This window comes from Gopherus flavomarginatus, chromosome 19, assembly GCF_025201925.1.
Source record: "Gopherus flavomarginatus isolate rGopFla2 chromosome 19, rGopFla2.mat.asm, whole genome shotgun sequence".
Classification (NCBI taxonomy): domain Eukaryota; kingdom Metazoa; phylum Chordata; order Testudines; family Testudinidae; genus Gopherus; species Gopherus flavomarginatus.
This window is the reverse complement of record NC_066635.1, coordinates 4,795,654-4,814,496: the sequence shown is the minus strand read 5'-3', so window position 1 is coordinate 4,814,496 and position 18,843 is coordinate 4,795,654. Positions and strand designations below refer to the sequence as shown.

The 18,843-nt window shown below is 56.9% G+C and overlaps 1 protein-coding gene across 1 annotated transcript in view; it reads right to left on the bottom strand.

The window, feature by feature from the left end:
• The window catches only part of TMEM132E (transmembrane protein 132E), a 248,355-nt gene that overhangs the window by 46,566 nt on the left and 182,946 nt on the right, over nucleotides 1-18,843 (bottom strand). Inside the window, exon 2 of the mRNA XM_050928908.1 lies at nucleotides 1,299-2,205. Coding sequence (XP_050784865.1) covers nucleotides 1,299-2,205 — 907 coding nt within the window. The remainder of the gene's footprint in view (nucleotides 1-1,298; nucleotides 2,206-18,843) is intronic.

Genomic DNA, 18,843 nt, shown 5'->3' with positions numbered 1-18,843 from the left:
CGAGCAGGTCTGTCAGGAACACACACACACACACACACACACACACACACACACACACACACACCGGCCTCTCTCCCTGCATCACGCCCCGCTGCGCCCTGTCTGTAACATGCACCCGCAGTGGGGATGCCCACAGTTACTGGCATCAGGTTAATGAGGCCAACCTCACGAAGGTGTTTGCCAGGCACGGGGGACATGGTTTAACCAACGCGCCCAGGGGTCGGCTGTTATTAACAATACAGGCTCCCCGTTCGCTGCGTCCTTGCCACGCACCCCGGGAGCTGAGCCGATCGCCGAAGTGCTCGCAGCATCCTCACACCGCTGTCCCCCGAAACCCCCCAGAAAACCCAGTGCCCAGGCCTTGCCATCTCCTCCAGGCCACCCTCCGAACCAGCATCAGAGCCAGCAAGGGAGGCTGGGCTGGGACCCAGGAAATCTGCCCTGCTGTTGACTCCATAGGACCTTGGGTAAGTCCCGTAGGGCCAGACTCTTCCAAATATCCAGCAGCCCTGACGTTAAGCCTGGCCTTTGGGCCCAGTGTGAAGCCACCATTCTGAGGTGGAGCCCTTTGAGCGCTGAGCCAAGGGGCATGATCCCATGATGGATTGTCTCCCCTCCCCGCCCCGCCCCGCGGCTGGCAGAGTAGTGCAGCCAGCCGGACTAGCCTCCAGAGGAACTCACGGGAGCGGCCCCGAATCGAAATATTCCGTGTTTGAAACACAAGCTTGGGCCTGAAAAAGACTCGTTTTCCCACCCGCTGTAATGACACAGCAGCAAACGCCAAGTCAGACCCTGCTCTGATTTCCTCGGACGCTCCGTCTGAGGGGTCCGGCTTGCTCCCCGGGGATGTCTGCATCGGGGGCCTTGTACTACACAGTAACAACGTGTGATGACACTTCCTCCCCTGCGTCCACCAGAAGGTCCAAAGAATCACCTCTGGAGATTAAACATCACACACAGTGCAACACACACCCTTCCCCACCCGCTGCTGAACCTGCCCCCGGGAGACAGGCTCCCCATCGGATTTTCAAGAGCGCCCGGCCAACGAACTCCCAACGAAACCAATGGGACTTAGGCACCTCAAGCGCCTTTCCAAACCTGCGAGGGATCGCTGCCAAATGCAGCCCGCTCTGGGGTGGGCCGCGGCAGCTGTATCCCAGCGCGCAGCGACGCAGCAGCTCAGGGCAAGCACCAGCAGCACAGCGCCTCCTAGCAGCAGGCTGGAGCGTCGGCTCGGCGCTCAGGCCGGGGCTGCAGAGGAGTGGTTAACATGCTCGTCCCCGGCCCCGTGGACGTACCTGAGCGTGAAGTGCTCCACGGTGGAGTTGGCCATTAGGTAGAGGAGGATGCTGAGCACTTCGCCCGGCTTGAGGGGCTTGTCCGGCAGGCGGATGAAGATGTTGCCGTCCAGCCTGTGCTCCTGCATCAGCTGGGTGGGCGGGGACTGGAAGAGGCTGATGCTGCCAATGCGCAGCAAGGGGTGCTGCGTGGGGCCCTCGGTCCGGGCAGCGCCGCCCCCCCGGCGCGGGGCCGTCTCTCCAGGGCACTCCCCAGCCCCGTCGGGCGCATGCAGCGTGTAGTACAACTCAGCCTGCTGGCTCTCGCCGCTCAGGTCCAGGGCCTCCGGCGCCTTCCTCCTGCCCAGGGGCACGGCCGAGGGGCCAAACCAGGGGTGGGGCAGCTCGGCCTGCACCAGGCAGGTGGCCAGGCTGCCCCGCAGGCGGCAGGAGCTCTTGATCTCGCGGGCCTCGCGGAAGGCGTGCAGCCGGACGCAGGGCAGCCGGTCGGTCACGTCGAAGTCGTCCCAGTCCCGGCCTGCCACGTAGAAGAGCACCTGGACCACGGGCTGGCTGGCAAGCACCCGTGGCTGGATGATGAAGGCTCGCACCTTCCAGTTGACGGTGAGCCGGTCAGGAATCTCCAGGGTGCTGGAGGGCTGGAGCTGCTCCTTGGGCAGGACCAGCCCGGTGCTGAAGGGCCCCAGCGAGACGTTGAGGACGGGCAGCTCCTTGGTCTGGAAGACGACGAAGGGCTCAGAGCGCTGCAGGGGGACGCTGGCGTTCCCCCCCGGCCCCGCCCCCGTTTCCTTCAGGAAGAAGGCCAGGCGGGTGTTGGAGAGGCGGTAGCTCACAGGCAGGGTCATGGCCGCCACGGGGGGCCAGGGCTCCAGGGGCTCCAAGCTGGGCGCCAGCACCTTGCCCTGGGCTGGAAACGGGACAGAGAACAGGGTGGGTTAGAGATGGGACAGAGTGCTGAGCACCCGTGCATTGCCACCCGTGCATTGCCACCCATGGCAGCCCCTGCCATCCCTGACCGGCCACTGCCCTGCACCTGCTACGTACCCCCACGTCTCCCACACACACACACCCATGCTGTCAGCAGCACTGTGACCGCGCCTTTATCCACCAATCGCAAAGCGCTTTACACAGGAAGTCCATCTCATTATCCCCATTGTACAGATGGGCAAACCAAGGCACAGACGGACACTAGCTCAGGAGCCGGCCTGCCATCTCTGCTGGATTCCATGCTGGGTTTAAATCCCCCTGCAGTCCCAAGGGAGCGCCGGCGTGGGGCACCTACAGCACTAGCATCCAAAACGGCAGCCAGGGCATGGAGGCAAAGCTCCGAAGGATCCAGCAAATGGGATCCCCTCGGTAGGATGCCTGCACAATCCCCCAGCTACAGGAACCCCTGAAGTGCTGAAAATCTGCAGCCCCCTGCGGCGCGGGGCCCCTCCCGGGAGACTCTCCACAGCTTGTCGGGGCCTATAAGCCACCGGCCATGAGTTCTATCACACCAGCCGGCCCCTGGTACACGGCCCGGTCCATCAGACCATCGGCAGCATGAGGCAGTTTGCTGGGGGGGGAAAGGGGAGTACGTGAGCATGTGTATTCACAACCGTTTTTATTGGGAGGTGAAGAAACTCCCACATGGATTCCCCAACTCCGCCCTTCGCCGCCAGAGTTCTGCACCCCAGGTCTCACCACGGGCTGTGGGAGGAAACGCACCGCAGGGGGACACACCGACCGGGCGATAAGCCATGGCAAATCTGCATTAGGAAAAACGCAAGGAGAGACTGGGGCCCATTCGGGGAGATGCCGATCTCCAACCGCGTTTGTTCAGAGACCCCAGATTTTGCCAATGCACTTCCCCCACCCCCCAACCCCGAGATACAGACTGAAAATGCAGCGAGGAATTTGAAAACGGTGGGGAATCAGACTGGAAATTGATCAGATTTCTACAGCACAATGGGGTCCTGGCCCCTGACTCGGGCTGCTAGGCGCTACCGTAATGCTCCTAATAAATTATGTACCTCGCTCAGAACAATGGGGTCCTGGCCCCTGACTCGGGCTGCTAGGTGCTACCGTAATACTCCTAATAAATAACGTACCACGCCCAGCACAATGCAGTCCTGGCCCCTGACTTGGGCTGCTAGGTGCTACCGTAATGCTCCTAATAAATAACGTACAGCACCCAGCACAACGGGGTCCTGGCCCCTGACTCAGGCTGCTAGATGCTACTGTAATGCTCCTAATAAATAACTTACCGCACCCAGCACAATGGGGTCCTGGCCCCTGACTCGGGCTGCTAGACGCTACCATAATGCTCCTAATAAATAATGTACCGAGCCCAGCACAACGCAGTCCTGGCCCCTGACTCGGGCTGCTAGGTGCTACTGTAATACTCCTAATAAATAACGTACAGCGCCCAGCACAACGGGGTCCTGACCCTGACTCGGGCTGCTAGGCGCTACCGTAATGCTCCTAATAAATAACATACAGCGCCCAGCACAGTGAGGTCCTGATCTCTGACTCGGGCTGCTAGGCGCTACCGTAATACTCCTAATAAATAACGTACCGTGTCCAGCACAACAGGGTCCTAGCCCCTGACTCAGGCTGCTAGGGGCTACCGTAATGCTTCTAATAAATAACGTATCATGCCCAGCACAACGAGGTCCTGGCCCCTGACGCGGGCTGCTAGGCGCTACCATAATGCTCCTAATAAATAATGTACAGCACCCAGCACAAGGAGTTGCGGTCCATGGCTCGGGCTGCTAAGTGCTGCTGCAAGCCAGAGAACATGAAGGCCCCATCGATTCTGTAGGGAGCTAGATTTAAATTCTGCAGCAGGTCCCTGGATTCTGCCGCCTCGAGCAGACTGGGGATTCTGGGTAAACTTTGCTAAAATTAGGAGTTTTTAATGAAGCAACTATGTAAATAAGCAACGCGCTCAGCCCAGCAGCCCCTGGGAGCATTCCTTTGATCTGCAAGGCAATATGCTTTGCACTGATCTTCCCTTTCCCACTGTGATGGGTCAGCGGGTGGTGCTGGCAGCTCTGAGCCGCAGCATGGGAGTTGTCAGAAGGCAGCTGGGGGTCAGGCAGCTGGGGAAGGAGCAGTGTGGGGCTTGGGCACCAGAGGAGGTGGGCTGAGGGAGAAGTGCAGGAACTGCCAAGCTGGGCAGCAGTGTGACAGAGAGCAATGGGCCCTCTAAATGGACATCGGTAGGTTTCAGAGATAACGCCCCATCGAGACGAATGGAGCAGTCCTACGGCTTCCAGGCTCCCCAGCATCCTGCCTGCTGACAAGGAGCTGGGACCATGGAAGGCTTGACTGGGCTGGGGGTATAGAAGCCCTGGGAATCCCGGTTGAAGCAGGAACCTTGGAACTAGGGAACCGATGTTCCCAGACTCTCTGTCAGCCCACCAGGCAGGCCGCTGAAGCCAAGTAGGTGAGCTGGCGGGAAAATCAAGCAGGTTTCGGACCGACGCCTGTCCGGGCTCTGATAAACGTGTAAAAGTCGAACCATGAACTGCTTCCACGGCGACAAATTGACGTCCTCTGAGCCCCGCGAATTTCCAACCCGCCTGCCGAGCTGCTGGAGCAGGCTGCCTGCAGACTCAGGTGGACGTTGCCGCACCACGACATGCATTCAGGCCTGCCCAACTGCGAAGGGGAGGCGCAGAAGGCCAGGTTTGTCAGGGAGTATAAATCAAGGTGGTGCCACTGAAATCAGCTGGGATAGGTGGGGCTGCTTCACACTGGCGGACGTGCGGGCCTGTTGTGGTTTTTCAAGTGAAAGCTCAGACTGGGGAGCTAATTTCACAACCAGGGAATGGGGGGATCCAGCAGGCTCGGCTCCACTGGGAGGCGGGGGGGACTGCTATTGCATTAGCGGTGGGGAGATCGGAGTCTCCACGAAGCAGTCTGGCCCCACCACCCTGGAGTGAGCTCACTGTGCCAGCACCTGGGAACACAGCTCCTGGGCCCAGGTCCCAGCTCCGAGCACTGCCCTGGAGAGAGAGGTCCGGACATGGAGCTAATGAACCCCAGAACCCTGTGGTGCCACAGCACCGAGCTAATGAACCCCAGTGCCCTGCGGTGCCACAGCACAGAGCTAATGAACTCCAGTGCCCTGCAGTGCCACAGCACAGAGCTAATGAACCCCCAGAACCCTGCGGTGCCATGGCACAGAGCTAATGAACCCCCAGAGCCCTGCAGTGCCACGGCGCTGAGCTAACGAACCCCCAGGGCCCTGCGGTGCCATGGCACAGAGCTAAAGAACCCCCAGTGCCCTGTGGTGCCACAGCACAGAGCTAATGAACCCCCAGCGCCCTGCGGTGCCACGGCACAGAGCTAACGAACCCCAGCACCCTGTGGTGCCACGGCACAGAGCTAAGGAAGCCTCAGCGCCCTGCAGTGCCATGGCATAGAGCTAAGGAACCCTCAGCGCCCTGCAGTGCCAAGGCACAGAGCTAATGAACCCTCAGCGCCCTGCAGTGCCAAGGCATAGAGCTAATGAACCCCCAGTGCCCTGTAGTGCCACAGCACAGAGCTAATGAACCCCCAGCATCCTGCAGTGCCACGGCACAGAGCTAACGAACCCAGAGACCTGTAGTGCCACGGCACAGAGCTAACGAACCCTAGCACCCCGTGGTGCCACAGCACCGAGCTAAGGAACCCTCAGCGCCCTGCAGTGCCATGGCACAGAGCTAATGAACCCCCAGAGCCCTGCAGTGCCACGGCACAGAGCTAACATACCCCAGGGCCCTGAGGTGGCATGGCACAGAGATAACGTACCCCAGGGCCCTGAAGTGGCATGGCACAGAGCTAACGAACCTCTAGTGCTCTGCGGTGCCCCCGCACAGAGCTAACGAACCCCCAGCAGCCTGCGATGCCGCAGCATTGAGCTAACGCACCGAGGATGCAGGGGTGAGGTGAAGCTCCCGGAAATGCTGCATTCAGACAGACATCACAGTATTTGCAGTTTCAGTCATCCACCTGCACTAACCACTGGGGAAAGGGCACAAGATTAAAACAAGAATTGTTCCTGCAAAATGTCCCACTCTGGAAAATCACTCTCCTGCTGCAAACCGTGTGGTTCTGCCCCCGGGAACTCGCTTCAGCTGGCGAACCACCACATCGCCCTGCCCACTCCCTTTGGTTTCTGTTTCGCTGGCCCCAGGCCGGACTGGAAGCTGGCTCCCTTTGCATGAGGGGAGGACGGCGTGGTTGTTTCATGCTAGAGGATGGGAATGAAAGGATAGCCTCCCGTTGACCTTGGGGAGCCCGTAGGCACGTGCACACCCATGGGAAAGGCTCATGAAGAGAGGGGGCTGGTGTGAATGGGAACGCTAGTACCTAGGAGCAGGCCCACCCCAGTTTCATCCTGGCCCAGTTGGAGGGGGGAAACAGGGCCAGTTTAAATCATAAGCCCGGCAGGCCGGTTCTTAGGGATCCGGCTTCCAGAGTCCTATGATCACACCAGACTTTTAGCTTCCAATTAAAAAAAACAAGGTCAGTTCCTAGCCTTGGAAGTGGTGGTAAAAAGCCGAAAAACATGACTCAAGAGTAACCAACACAGCAACTTCTGCCTGAGTCTGCAGAGAGCCTGAGACAATTGCTCTGGGCGGGGAGGGAGCTCCAAGCATCTCAACAGGGTGTTAAGACCCCGCCCCGCGGCTGTGGAGGCCCATCCAACCCCACCTCAGCAGAGAACTCTATGTGTGACAGAAGGCGAAGGGTGGAGCAGGCCCAGCCCACCTCCCCAGCTGATACTGGGGTAAATCCTGGGCGGGGGGCAGGCAGCTATGTGCTGCCCCTCCTGAGGGGGCCTGTTTGCTTTCTGCCTGTTGTATCCTTGAACTACGTCCTCGGCTGGTGTGAATCAGCAAAACTCGGCCACACTAACTGTCATTAATGAAACCCAGGGGCCCAGATAACTAGCCAGGTCTGCAGAGCCCAGCAGGGCAACAGATCAGGTCACCATTCAGGAGACTGCTCTCCTGCGGTCAGAAAGGTTAGAATTAAGGACATGAAGACAGGCCTTTACCAGCCTGTCTGGGGAGAACCCATTAATTAACACACAAGGGACTGGAACCGGCAATGATTCTAAATCTACTCAGCTTCCTTCCTTCCTGCGGTCTCGACCCAGGGAATTAAAGAGCAGGCCACTGGACAATTCGCTGACAATGAAGCTCTTGGCAATATCGCTGCCTGTTGATTAAACAGCTAGTAAGGGAAATTCAAAGGGGCCAATTCCTGCTTCCACCAGGCCTGATGTCCAATTGAGAGACGTGCCTGGCCTGACAGATATAAAACAGCCAGCCGAGACAATACACATCTCAGGCCTTAAGGGAAGGGACGAACAAACGTACTGTGGCCGCTATGGGCACTTATTTCTGAAAAATCCAGACAAATGGAACACGTTCAAATGTGGGAGGCACTTTTCAAAATAAGGAAACGCGCTGATCCCAGGAATTCCCACCGTGGCAAGCTGAGTTTCACTCCAGTGCAGCAGATGTTATGCCACTAGGAAAAGCAACCTGCAGCCATCTAGGGATGGCGTTTCAGAAGGTCTCGGTATGTTGGGTGCCCGCTAGGTGCCGAGATCAAACTGCCAGCACTGAGGCTTGGGGAATCCAGCTCTGAGCAGCATTAAATGTGGCCCTTTAATGAGAGCACGCCCAGGAAGAAGGACCTAGCAATCAAAGACACTGAAATATTCAGTCTCCAAGGACTGAAGACTCTGTGGGTCTGTGTACAGCCCTGGGTCTCCAAGGCTTTCTGGGCACAGCAGAGTCCCCCCATTGCTCTGACAGTGGGGGCTGATGCAGCAACAGCAATGGTGGGAACAGGAGCCTGACTCTCCGCTGAGTTCTGCTGCGTTTATGCCCTGTAAAGAGGCTTTAGAGTGTCGCAGGCATATAACACCACTCCCAGCATGAGGATAAGTCGGTGGGGGGTGTTTGGATTGTGGGGCACTAGGGTTGTGCTTTTCCCCAGTGCCTCTAGGGGGCCAGGAGGAGCAGCCCTGAGGCTGCACTGATTTACGCCAAGGGCTAGGCCGGCCCTGCACGTCTTCATGGTACAGGGATTCAAAACCACCATACTCTGTACCCTCTCTGTCCTTGCTGCAAGCGCAGGAATGGAGCATCGGAGAGTGTGGCCCAAAGGCCAGTCTACAGGCCCCAGGCAATCACTGGCATTTTCACCCCCATGCTGGATTCTATAGGAGCCGGCTAGCAAGTTATTACAAGACCCAGGAGTCTCTGATTAGCCCTTTCTATGGCTCCTGAATGTTCAGTATCACCGATTCATTTCCTATGCAATCCCCTTTGCTCCCCCAGAACAGTGTCATACCCCAGCACTGTCTGAACTGGCTGAAATGGCAAGACCACAGCAATCTCTTGGGGGCAGGAGTTGGCTCTGAGCTCCCCATCTGTGGTGGTGGTTGGGGATGGGGGATGTTAGCTCCTTCCTCGCACGTATCAGAGCTTGGCCACAGCCGGAGATGGGACACCGGGAAGGGCAGGCCAGTGCCCGGAGCTGGCACAGACAATCCTCTTTGAGCTGCCTGGCTGGTGGGCCTCGCTCACATGCTAACTGATCACCGGACTGGGAGTCAGGAAGGAATTTTCCCCCAGCTCAGAGCAGCAGGGACTTTGGGGGGGTTTCGCCTTCCCCTGCAGCTGGTTGGCCCTCTGTGATCAGCTGGGCATGTCTCACCTAATCAAACTCTTCCCCATTTCATGGGCCTTGGGCATTGGTGGCACCTGGGTACACCCTGAGGACTGAAACACTTTCATCTGGGCTCAGTATAGGGGTATCTGGGTTGATCAGGCTGTACATCAGGTCTCTATGCAACTCTATGGACCACGGTGATCTCCTCCAGGCACTACGGCAATGTAAAACACACAGGAAGAGGGCTGTTGTTTCGACCTGCCCGGGGGAGGGGATGGCATGGGGTCAGCTGATCTACACGGGCGATCCTTGTGTTCCTACCAGTGGCAGAGCTGAGCTGTGGGAGAGATGATGGGAATTCAAATCTATTATAGACCCAGCCTAGATATCGAGGGGAGCCGGGGGGGGGGGGGGGGGCTTGCACTGCTAGTGCCCGCCAAATGTATCTGTGTGTGGTTAACGATCAAGACTGGGAGCGTAATAACGGCCATACTGGGTCTCCATCCAGCCCCATGCCGGTGCCAGATGTTTCAGAGGGAATGAACAGAACAAGGCAATTATCCAGTGATCCATCCCCCGCTGTCCAATCCCGGTTTCTGGCAGTCAGTGATTTAACAAAGAAACTGGTGCGATTGGTGTTCTCACAGCCCTGCTTTTCCGCACACAAAGCGCCACCCTCCAGTGCAAACTGAGAGGCTGGGTGTGCAAATGGGCGTGCGATTAACCCGCAGGAGTGCCAGCAATCGTGCGCCAACCCGGGCACCCGAGAGGGCAGCGCTGGGGCTGAATCCGCTGCAGCCAGTGTCCCCGGGGGGATGTTGCGGGTACAGCAAAGTGCCCCGAATCCAGTGCCACCCATTGCCAGGATGAGTCTGTGCACCTGACCCAAAACGCACACCTGCCGGGATTCCTTCCCCCACCACTGAACTGCAGCCACCTCTGGGAAGCAGCGGGGCAGCCTTTTCAAAGGCTGATGCTTTGGGGCAGGGCCGCAGCTGACTGACACGTCAGGGAAGGGAAGCAGGGAGATGGGACACCACTCTCCAAGCTGGGGTGTGGCTAGGATTTCAGGGGAGCGTCTGGTGCTGGAAAGAGAGCCGGGGAGATTCGGTGACGGAAATGGGAGGTCCTCATTCGTTTGGTCCCAGCTTCTGGGTACCACGGCATTAGGCGGGGCCAGCTCCCTCCTCCTCCCTCCCGCTCCCCCAGGCCGTCAACACCCTGCTCCTGGGGTCACCGCAGTCATGGGCACAGGAGTGGAAGCACACACTGCCCCGCCCAGGCTCCTTTCGGAAGGTTTCCTGACCTTACGCAAGCAAATAGAAGAGCCAGAAACAGCCCCTTTGTCCAAGGGTTTCACAGCCTCCCGTCCCAGTCAGCTCTGCTCCCCTTCTGGAGCATCGGCCCCGGCGCTACCCTCCTGGGCCCCTGAGCCCTTACTCCAGGGCCCCACCACCAGTGCTAGCTCCATTCCTCCCTGGCGCCTCCAGCATGCCCCAGCCACAACCCGGCCTCCTGCCCTGGCCCCTCACAAGGACCCCTGGGACAGCAGGGATTTGCACATCCCCAGAGCGTGGCCCTGGACAGGGTATGAGTGACCAGCGGGACCCAGTCCTCTCCTTAGCAGTGGCACTGTGGGTTTACGGGGCACATGCCTTCTCCTTTCCTGCCACGCACCTGCACCCAGGAGCCATGTGGTGCAAGGCCTCTGCCCATCTTTCCCAGCCCTTCTCCAAGTTCCTGCTAACATATCCATGGCTATGGCAGGATCTGATTTGCTCTGCTACCAGCTGGCTCACGTTGGCATGGGGCAATCTCGAACCACAGGCCATGCCTTGTGATATATCCCTCGTCCCACGGCGGCTAGGCTACCCTTTTATGCTCTGCCCAAGCTCCTGGAGTCAGGTGATCAGAGGGGACGCTGAGCTTTAATTTAAATAAAAGAGAGAAAGTTTCTCTCCTTTGTGGCTGGGGAGAAAAGCTGGAAAACATGACCCCGAAAGACTCAAAAACCAGAAAGCAAATAAGTTTATTATTTTAAAAATCTCACAGTTTTAAAGCCTATCTCATGACTTTGGGGGCCCTGACTTGTGATTTTTGACGAACTGCAGCTGGATGCGCTGTGTAATAGACAGAGAGCTCCTCTGCGTTTTGAGGGTAAATGTCTCTCCCCTAGGCTTAACAGAGCACAAGCTACAAAACCTGGCTGAAGATCTGAGCTCTGGCCTCTATATACTCCACCTCGGTTTGCACAGGGCACCTGGTGGGGTTGGGGGGCGAGGGAGAGGGAGTTGGCGTGGCCCGTAGCTTCATCCACATCAGCAGGGGCGGCTCCAGGCACCAGCACGCCAAGCGTGTGCCTGGGGCAGCAAGCCACAGGGGGCGCTCTGCCGGTCGCCGTGAGGGTGGCAGGCAGACTGCCTTCGGCGGCATGCCTGCAGAGGGTCTGCTGGTCCTGTGGCTTCGGCAGACCTCTCGCAGGCTTGCTGCCAAATCTGCAGGACCAGGGACTTCCCGCAGGCAAGCCACCAAAGGCAGCCTGCCTGCCATGATTGGGGCGGCAAAATACCTAGAGCCACCCCTGCACATCAGGAGCTGTATGAATATGGATAAAGGCTGGCGGTTTCAGCGTAGCAAATTAAAAATGAAACGTCGCTGAGAAAAACAGGGGAAGTGTCTGCAGCCACTCTGCTGAGCCCGGCTAATGGGAGCAGAGGAATGGTGTATACTAACATGCCGACAACGAACAGACCATGCCCAGGGGCCAGACCAGAATGGTGAGTCTGGAGGGATCGGTGCCATCCTCTGGGCGGGGCTGAGCCAGTTCCAACTCAGGACTCAGAGACTTTAAGGCCAGAAGGGACCATCATGATCAGCTGGTGTAACCTCCTGCACATTGCAGGCCACAGAACCCACCCACTCCAGTGACAGACCCCTCACCCGGGCTGGGTTACTGACGTCCTCAAACCTGGATTTAAAGACAGAGAATCTACCACTTGCTTTAGTTCAAATCTACAAGTGACCCATGTGGCACTGCCCTCGGATCTCTGCCAGTCTGACCTGGGGGGAAATTGCTTCCTGACCCCAAAAACGGCAATCAGTTAGACCCTAAGCACGTGTGCGAGACCGACCAGCCAGATACCTGGGAAAGAATTCTCTGTAGTAACTCAGAGCCTTCCCCCCTCTGATGATGCGGTTCTGGCGGGACCAAACTGAGAGCGCCAATTCAGGACCAATTGCTTAAACAGGGCAGTTACAGCCCAAGGCTGGGGGTTTTCCACCTCTAAGGCAAACCAAACCAGCCAGACAAAGAGGACTTTGGTCTCACCCCACTGGCTAACCACAAGTCACACAAGCAATTCCCTCAGACACTTCAGTCTCCCAGTGTCACCACCAGTCCCACTTGTCCTGGGGATGAATGGTTATGAAAACCAACACGCCAATAAAAGAAAACGGTTCCCTCAATCCCAAAGAATCAAGCCCCAGACCTAGGTCAATATACACATCAGATCTTACCCACAAATCATGCTGTTGCCAATCCTTTAGAATCTAAAATCTAAAGGTTTATTCATAAAAGGAAAAAGATATAGATGAGAGTTAGAATTGGTTAAATGGAATCAATTACATACAGTGATGGCAACGTGCTTAGTTCAGGCTTGTAGCAGTGGTGAAGTAAACTGCAGGCTCAAATCAAGTCTTTGGAGTACATCCCCCACTGGGATGGGTCATCGGTCCTTTGTGTAGAGCTTCAGTTTGAAGCAAAGTCCCTCCAGAGGTAAGAAGCAGGACTGAAGACAAGACAGAGTTGAGGCATCAGCCTTTTATAGGCTTTTCCAGGTGTAAGAACACTTCTTTGTTCTTACTGTGGAAAATTACAGCAAAATGGAGTCTGGAGTCACATGGGCAAGTCCCTGCATACTTTGCTGAGTTACAAGGCGTATCTGCCTTCTCTCAATGGGTCAGTGGTGTAGCTGATGGTCCTTAATGGGCCATCAAGCAGGCTAGGCAGAGCTAACACCAACTTGTCTGGGATGTCTCCCAGAAGCACAGCATAAGTTTGAAGTACAGACAGTACAGAACCAATATTCATAACTTCAACTACAAAATGACACATGCATACAGACAGCATAATCATAACCAGCAACCTGTAACTTGGTCTTAGACACCTTATATGACCTTCTTTACATAAGATTTGGTGCCATTACAGGACCTTGGTTGCAACCATGTTCTATATGGTCCCAGATTATGTCAATAATGCCACACCCACCTAGTGTCCTGTCCCAGCCATTGGAGATATTTGCTGCTAGGAGTTGCAGATTGGCTACAGTCCCATCATATGGTCCCTTCTATAAACTTATCAAGCTCAGTCATAAGACAAGATAGGTTTTTGCCCCACTGCTCCCCTTGGCAGGCTGTTCCAGGACTTCACTCCTCTGATGGTTAGAAACTTTCATCTCATTTCAAACCTAAACTTACTGATAGCCAGTTTATTTCCCTTTGTTCTTGTGTCTACAGTGATGCTTAACTTAAATAACTCCTCTCCCTCCGGGTGTTTATCACTCAGATGTATTTACAGAGAGCAATCACATCTCCCCTCAGCCTTCGCTTTGCTAGGCTAAACAAGCCAGGCTCCTTGAGTCTCCTGGCGTAAGGTAGGTTCTCCATTCCTCTGCCCATCCAAGTAGCCCTTCTCAGCACCTGTTCCCGTCTGAAGTCATATTTTTGATGAGCTGCTTGTGCGTGCAGAGCACTGACTGGGCATGGGCCTGTCTATTGGTTTGATTCATACACTTCTCCGAGTGGAGACTGGCTTAGCGGTTTGCATGTTGGAGCCCTGATTTCTATGCCAGGCTGGGCATTGACTTGTGTGAACCAGGGCTCGTCACTGAGGGCAGATCTGTACCAGAACATTTTGCCAGCAGAGAAGTGGGGATTCCACAAGGAACCCCGTCTGTGAATCAACTCCAACCAACCCTTACACATAACCCTTCTTCCCACCTCCCAGCTGGACACCAGGGAGTTTTATAGAGGGCTTCTCTACCCAGAACCCTTTGCAGCGAAGCGATGTCCCTCCCCAGCTCTCTGGGTGATTGACAGCCCAACAGGCCAATCGGCTCTCTTTCCCTCACTCCCAGCTCTATAAGAGGCTTCACCCCATCGCTGTGTGGATGTCACTTACACGGGGTCCAGGGTTAGCTGTGATGTGCGGTAGTTAATGACAGCTGAGCACCACATACATCCTGAGCAGCGTTACTGAAGGACCCCATCCTGAGCTCTCCCACTGGAGCTCTGGGATCGGGCCTGGTACAGCTATCACCTGCGCTTGGATGGGAAAAGGCTCCCAGGAAGCCCCACTGGCTGCAGGGCATGGGGTTGCTGATTCAGTAGGAGGCACTCTCTGCTCTGAGTCAGCGCCACTGAACAGCCACTGAGTATGACCCCAGAGGTGGCTGCATATCAGTGGCGGAGTCATTCAGACCCTGCAAAGGGGATGAATTGGGAAATCCAATTCAGACAAAGATCAGGGAATTCGCAGCAGGGGGAGTTGAAAAAATCAGGATGGTTTTTGTGGCTCGAGACATGAGCAGCATAGATAGGGAGAGGGGTGCAGTTAGGAATGGAAACACAGATTAGATGTAAATCACTTCAGGGGGTGTAAAAATAGAACAGAATCATAGAATCTCAGAGTTGGAAAGGACCTCAGGAGGTATCTAGTCCAACCCCCTGCTCAAAGTAGGACCAATCCCCAAATAAATCATTCCAGCCAGGGCTTTGTCAAGCCTGACTTTAAAAACCTCTAAGGAAGGAGATTCCACCACCTCCCTAGGGAACCCATTCCAGTGCTTCACCACTCTCCTAGTGAAATAGTGTTTCCTAATCTCCAACCTAGACCTCCCTCACTGCAACTTGAGACCATTGCTCCTTGTTCTGTCATCTGCCACCACTGAGAACAGCTGAGCTCCATCCTCTTTGGAACCCCCCTTCAGGTAGTTGAAAGCAAGTTTGCTGAATGGCACCAAGAAAGCCAGGCCCATTTGGCTGCCAGCGTCCCCCTCACCCCACCCCAGTCCATCCAGCTCAGCCTACAAACAAAATGATGGTCTATGCTGAGACCTGCCTGGGCTCCGAGGGCTGGTTCTCAGTGGTGCTCATGTCCCTGTGTGTTGCTCTGGCAGTGCAGAGGGGCTTTAATGGGGAATGAGTCTGCTGCCGAGAATCCCCTTGGGCAGAGGTCTTCCCTGGCCCTCTGGAGCTAATGCAGGGCCAGCTCCCAGCCCTGCTCTAGGGGTAGGTTGGGAGGGCGCATTTCCTCTATGGCTGGAAGGTAACAGCCCTGCCAAGGATCCACAGCAAGGAATAGAATCGTTCTCTCTCCCATCGCTGGGCTGGCCAGGCAGGGCTAATGGGGGGAGAATCCGGCTCTCGTCGTTGGGCCAGCCAGGCAGGGCTAATGCGGAGAGAATCTGGCTCCTGTCGCTGGGCTGGTCGGGCAAGGCTAATGGGGAGAGAATCCGGCTCCCTCTCATGTCGCTGGGCTGGCCAGGCAGGGCTAATGGGGGGAGAATCTGGCTCCGGTTGCTGGGCCGGCCGGGTAGGGCTAATGGGGGTAAATACTGGCTCCAGTCACTGGGCTGGCCGGGCAGGGCTAATGGGATTCCAAACTGTAAACACTTGTTTTAATCACTCCAGTCAGCTGCTGTGACTCTGATCAGATCTGCTGAGTAGGGAGGTGCTATTTTTGCCCGGTCAATTTCCGAGCAGACCCGTCCTTTCCATCAGAACGCCACACGGTACACGGAGCACATTTGGGGCACGACTGACAACAGCTCCTCACTTTGTGACTTCAAACCCTGCCGCCTTCAAACAAGACAGCGCACATGTCCCTCCTGTGGGATGAAACACCCCCGGAGCTTGAAGTTTTCAAACACGGCCCCTTGTAACCCGCAAGCATCAGAACAACAGAAGCTTTGGGTTTGTTTTTCTAGCATAAAATGTCGCGGCTGTTTTCTCCCCCCAGCGCTTGTCCAACTCCAAAGCAGAGACGTGGATTTTCTTCCCGCTTGGCAAAAAAAGAACCAATCCACTCTGGAGCCGAGACAAAGCAAATTTCAGAATCGGAGGGAAACACTGGGAAAGTTCTGAGGCACTCAAATGCAGGGACCGAGGCCCAGAGCCCAGCTGTGTGTAAATCAACGTAGATGCCTTGAAGTCAACAGAGCCTGGGGATCAGGCCCCTCCAGAGAGTCGTGAAGGCATTTAGCGCTGCTCTGACACACTCATACGCCGCACACGCCTCAGCAGCAGAATGTTCTCTGCTGATCTCGTTTCAGCATCACCAAGGCACCTGGAGGCGAGTTGCAGTTTAAATCCCACCCCAACATTGCGTGTGTCCGTCTGAGGGCTTCCGGCCGGTCGACAGCACGTTCGCAAGTCCCGGTTGGTTCTCCCGTTTGACAGGCGGCAAAGTGACTCGCCCAAGTGGCAAATTCAGGAACAGGTGTCCTGAATCCCAGCCCGTTCCTGCTCTAACCATTAGACATGCTGCCTTCGACAGGAACACACGAGTGTATTATTGTTGCTGGGGTGGGCAGCATCACAGCAACTCTGTGGAGCTGGGAGGGCTCGGACAGGTCTCTCTGTGCTGGTCAGCACCCACTGAATTCATATGGATAGAGACGGGGTGGCAGCCCCCCAGCCTGAGTCTTCTACCACTTTGTCATGTCATCTGCTGGAGAACGCAGAGCCAAATCCAAGCCAGGCGTGAGTTGCAGTCTGTCGAGGAAGCTAGCTGACCTGTCTACCCTGCGCTCCTCTGGCCCATTGATAGATAATGAACAGTCCTGTGATGCAGGTCCCTCCAGGGGGTTACTGTTAGGTGAGGAGCACCTAGGGACTGTGCCTGAGATCAAGGCCTCCCGGTGCCAGGCACTGTACATATACATCGCGAGAGACCCTCCCGCCCTGGAAGCGTTTACCATCTAAATCAGAGATGGCCCCTCCCCTGTTGTCCCCCCTCTCCCGCAGCCTCAGCTCACCGCACTGCCAGCGCTCTGGGTGGCACTGCTGTGAGCTCCGGCCGGGCGGTGCAGCTGCGAGAGCTGCTGACCTGCCCCGGAGCTCTATTCTGCACGGCGGTGTGGCTGGCTCTGCCCTGCCCCAGTGCTCTAGACTGCCCGGCAGCATGGCTGGCTCCAGCCGGGCAGTGTGGCTGCAAGAGCTGCTGGCCTGCCCCGGTGCTCTAGACTGCGCAGTGGCATGGCTGGCTCCAGCCGGGCCATGCGGCTGCCAGTCCTGGTGCTCTGAGCAGCATGGTAAAGGAGTGGGGGGGTTGCATAAGGGGCAGGTGTTCCTGGGGGGCAGTCAGGGGCTAGGGAGTAGGGGGCGGTTGGATGGGGCGGAGTTTCCAGACGGGGGCGGTCAGGGGACAGGGAACAGGGGTGGTTGGATAGGCGTGGGAGTCCTGGAGGGCCTGTCAGGGGGTGGGGGTGTGGATAGTGGGCAGGGCAGTCAGGGGCCAGGGAGCAGCGGGGGTTGGATAGGTGGTGGGGTCCGGGGAGGGGGCGGTTGGGGCAGGGGGTCCCAGGAAGGGACAGTCAGGGGACAAGGAGCAGGGGAGGTTGGATGGGTCGGGAGTTCTGAGGGGGGCAGTCAGAGGGCGGGAAGTGAGAGGGGGCGGATAGGGGGCAGGGGCCAGGCTGTTTGAGGAGGCACAGCTTCCCTACCCAGCCCTCCATACAATTTCGGAACCCTGATGTGGCCCTCGGGCCAAAGTTTGCCCATCCCGCTCTAAACAGACAAGAGCAAAGGAAGGGAAGAATTAGCCTCCCCGGTGCATAGAGCTGGGATCCAAGAGTGTCGGTCCATGGGAGTTACGCACTAGATTCCCTTGAGGAGCGTGGCCTGCGGGACTCATTAGGGTCACGCAGGGACTCACAGCAGAGCCCGGGTCTCCCCAGCCCTGAGTGCTGGCCTACTGCATTCGAGGGGCAGCAGTGGGTGAGAGGGGAAAGGGGGAGCAGCTGAGAGGGCCTCGCCGGCACCCCCAGTGGGAGCCTCTCCTTCCCTGCCATCCGCCCCCCCATACCATCCCACCAGCGCTTACCCCTCGGGCCAGCCTCCTGAATCCAGATGCTGGGCCCAGGGCAGGCTGTGCTAAGCTACTCTCCAGCCACGGAGCCAAGAACCCCTGCAATGAGGGGTGGGGGGAGGCGGGGAGCCCCTGCCTGGCAAGAGAGCCAGAGCCTAATGAAATTCTTCCAGCCTCTTCGCTTCACTGTGTAATCAGGGCAGGCGGCTGCTGCGGCTCCATCTGAACAAGACAGAGCTAATTAAGCTCTTGCTATCTGCCTGCTGCAAAGCGGGCTATCGCTGCGTCTCATCACAGGCCCCTCTCCGCCACTCAGCACACGCAGATGTTCCTAGACGTCTCTGCCGAGAGCACGCCGGATGCCCGAGCCCCTCTCCCTCACCCCATGGACACACCCTGGACAGAGGGAGAAGCTAAGTTAGCATGCGCTGCTCAGATACCACGGGATGGGGCCCTAAATAGATGGAGGTGGGGGGATTTGCAGAAAGCTAGGTGGCTAGATAGCTCCAGAGAGCCTGACCCCCCTGTCATGGGAAGGTGGGGACCAGGGGCGCCGTCCACAGACGATTGTTCTCTGTGCACTTTGGCAGGCAGCATAGGACAGGTGCCCGCTGGGATGTCTGAGACCCAGACCCAGCTCTGGGGTCGATTCATTCCCTGATCTGCAGGGCAGAGCAGGGTGGCTCAGGGAATCCAACACTTTCTGTCTGATTTGTAGGTGCCATGAACAAATTAACAGAGGTCTGGATTCCGGTCCCTCTTTGGCAGAAGCCTCTTTCCTTCCTCTCTCTG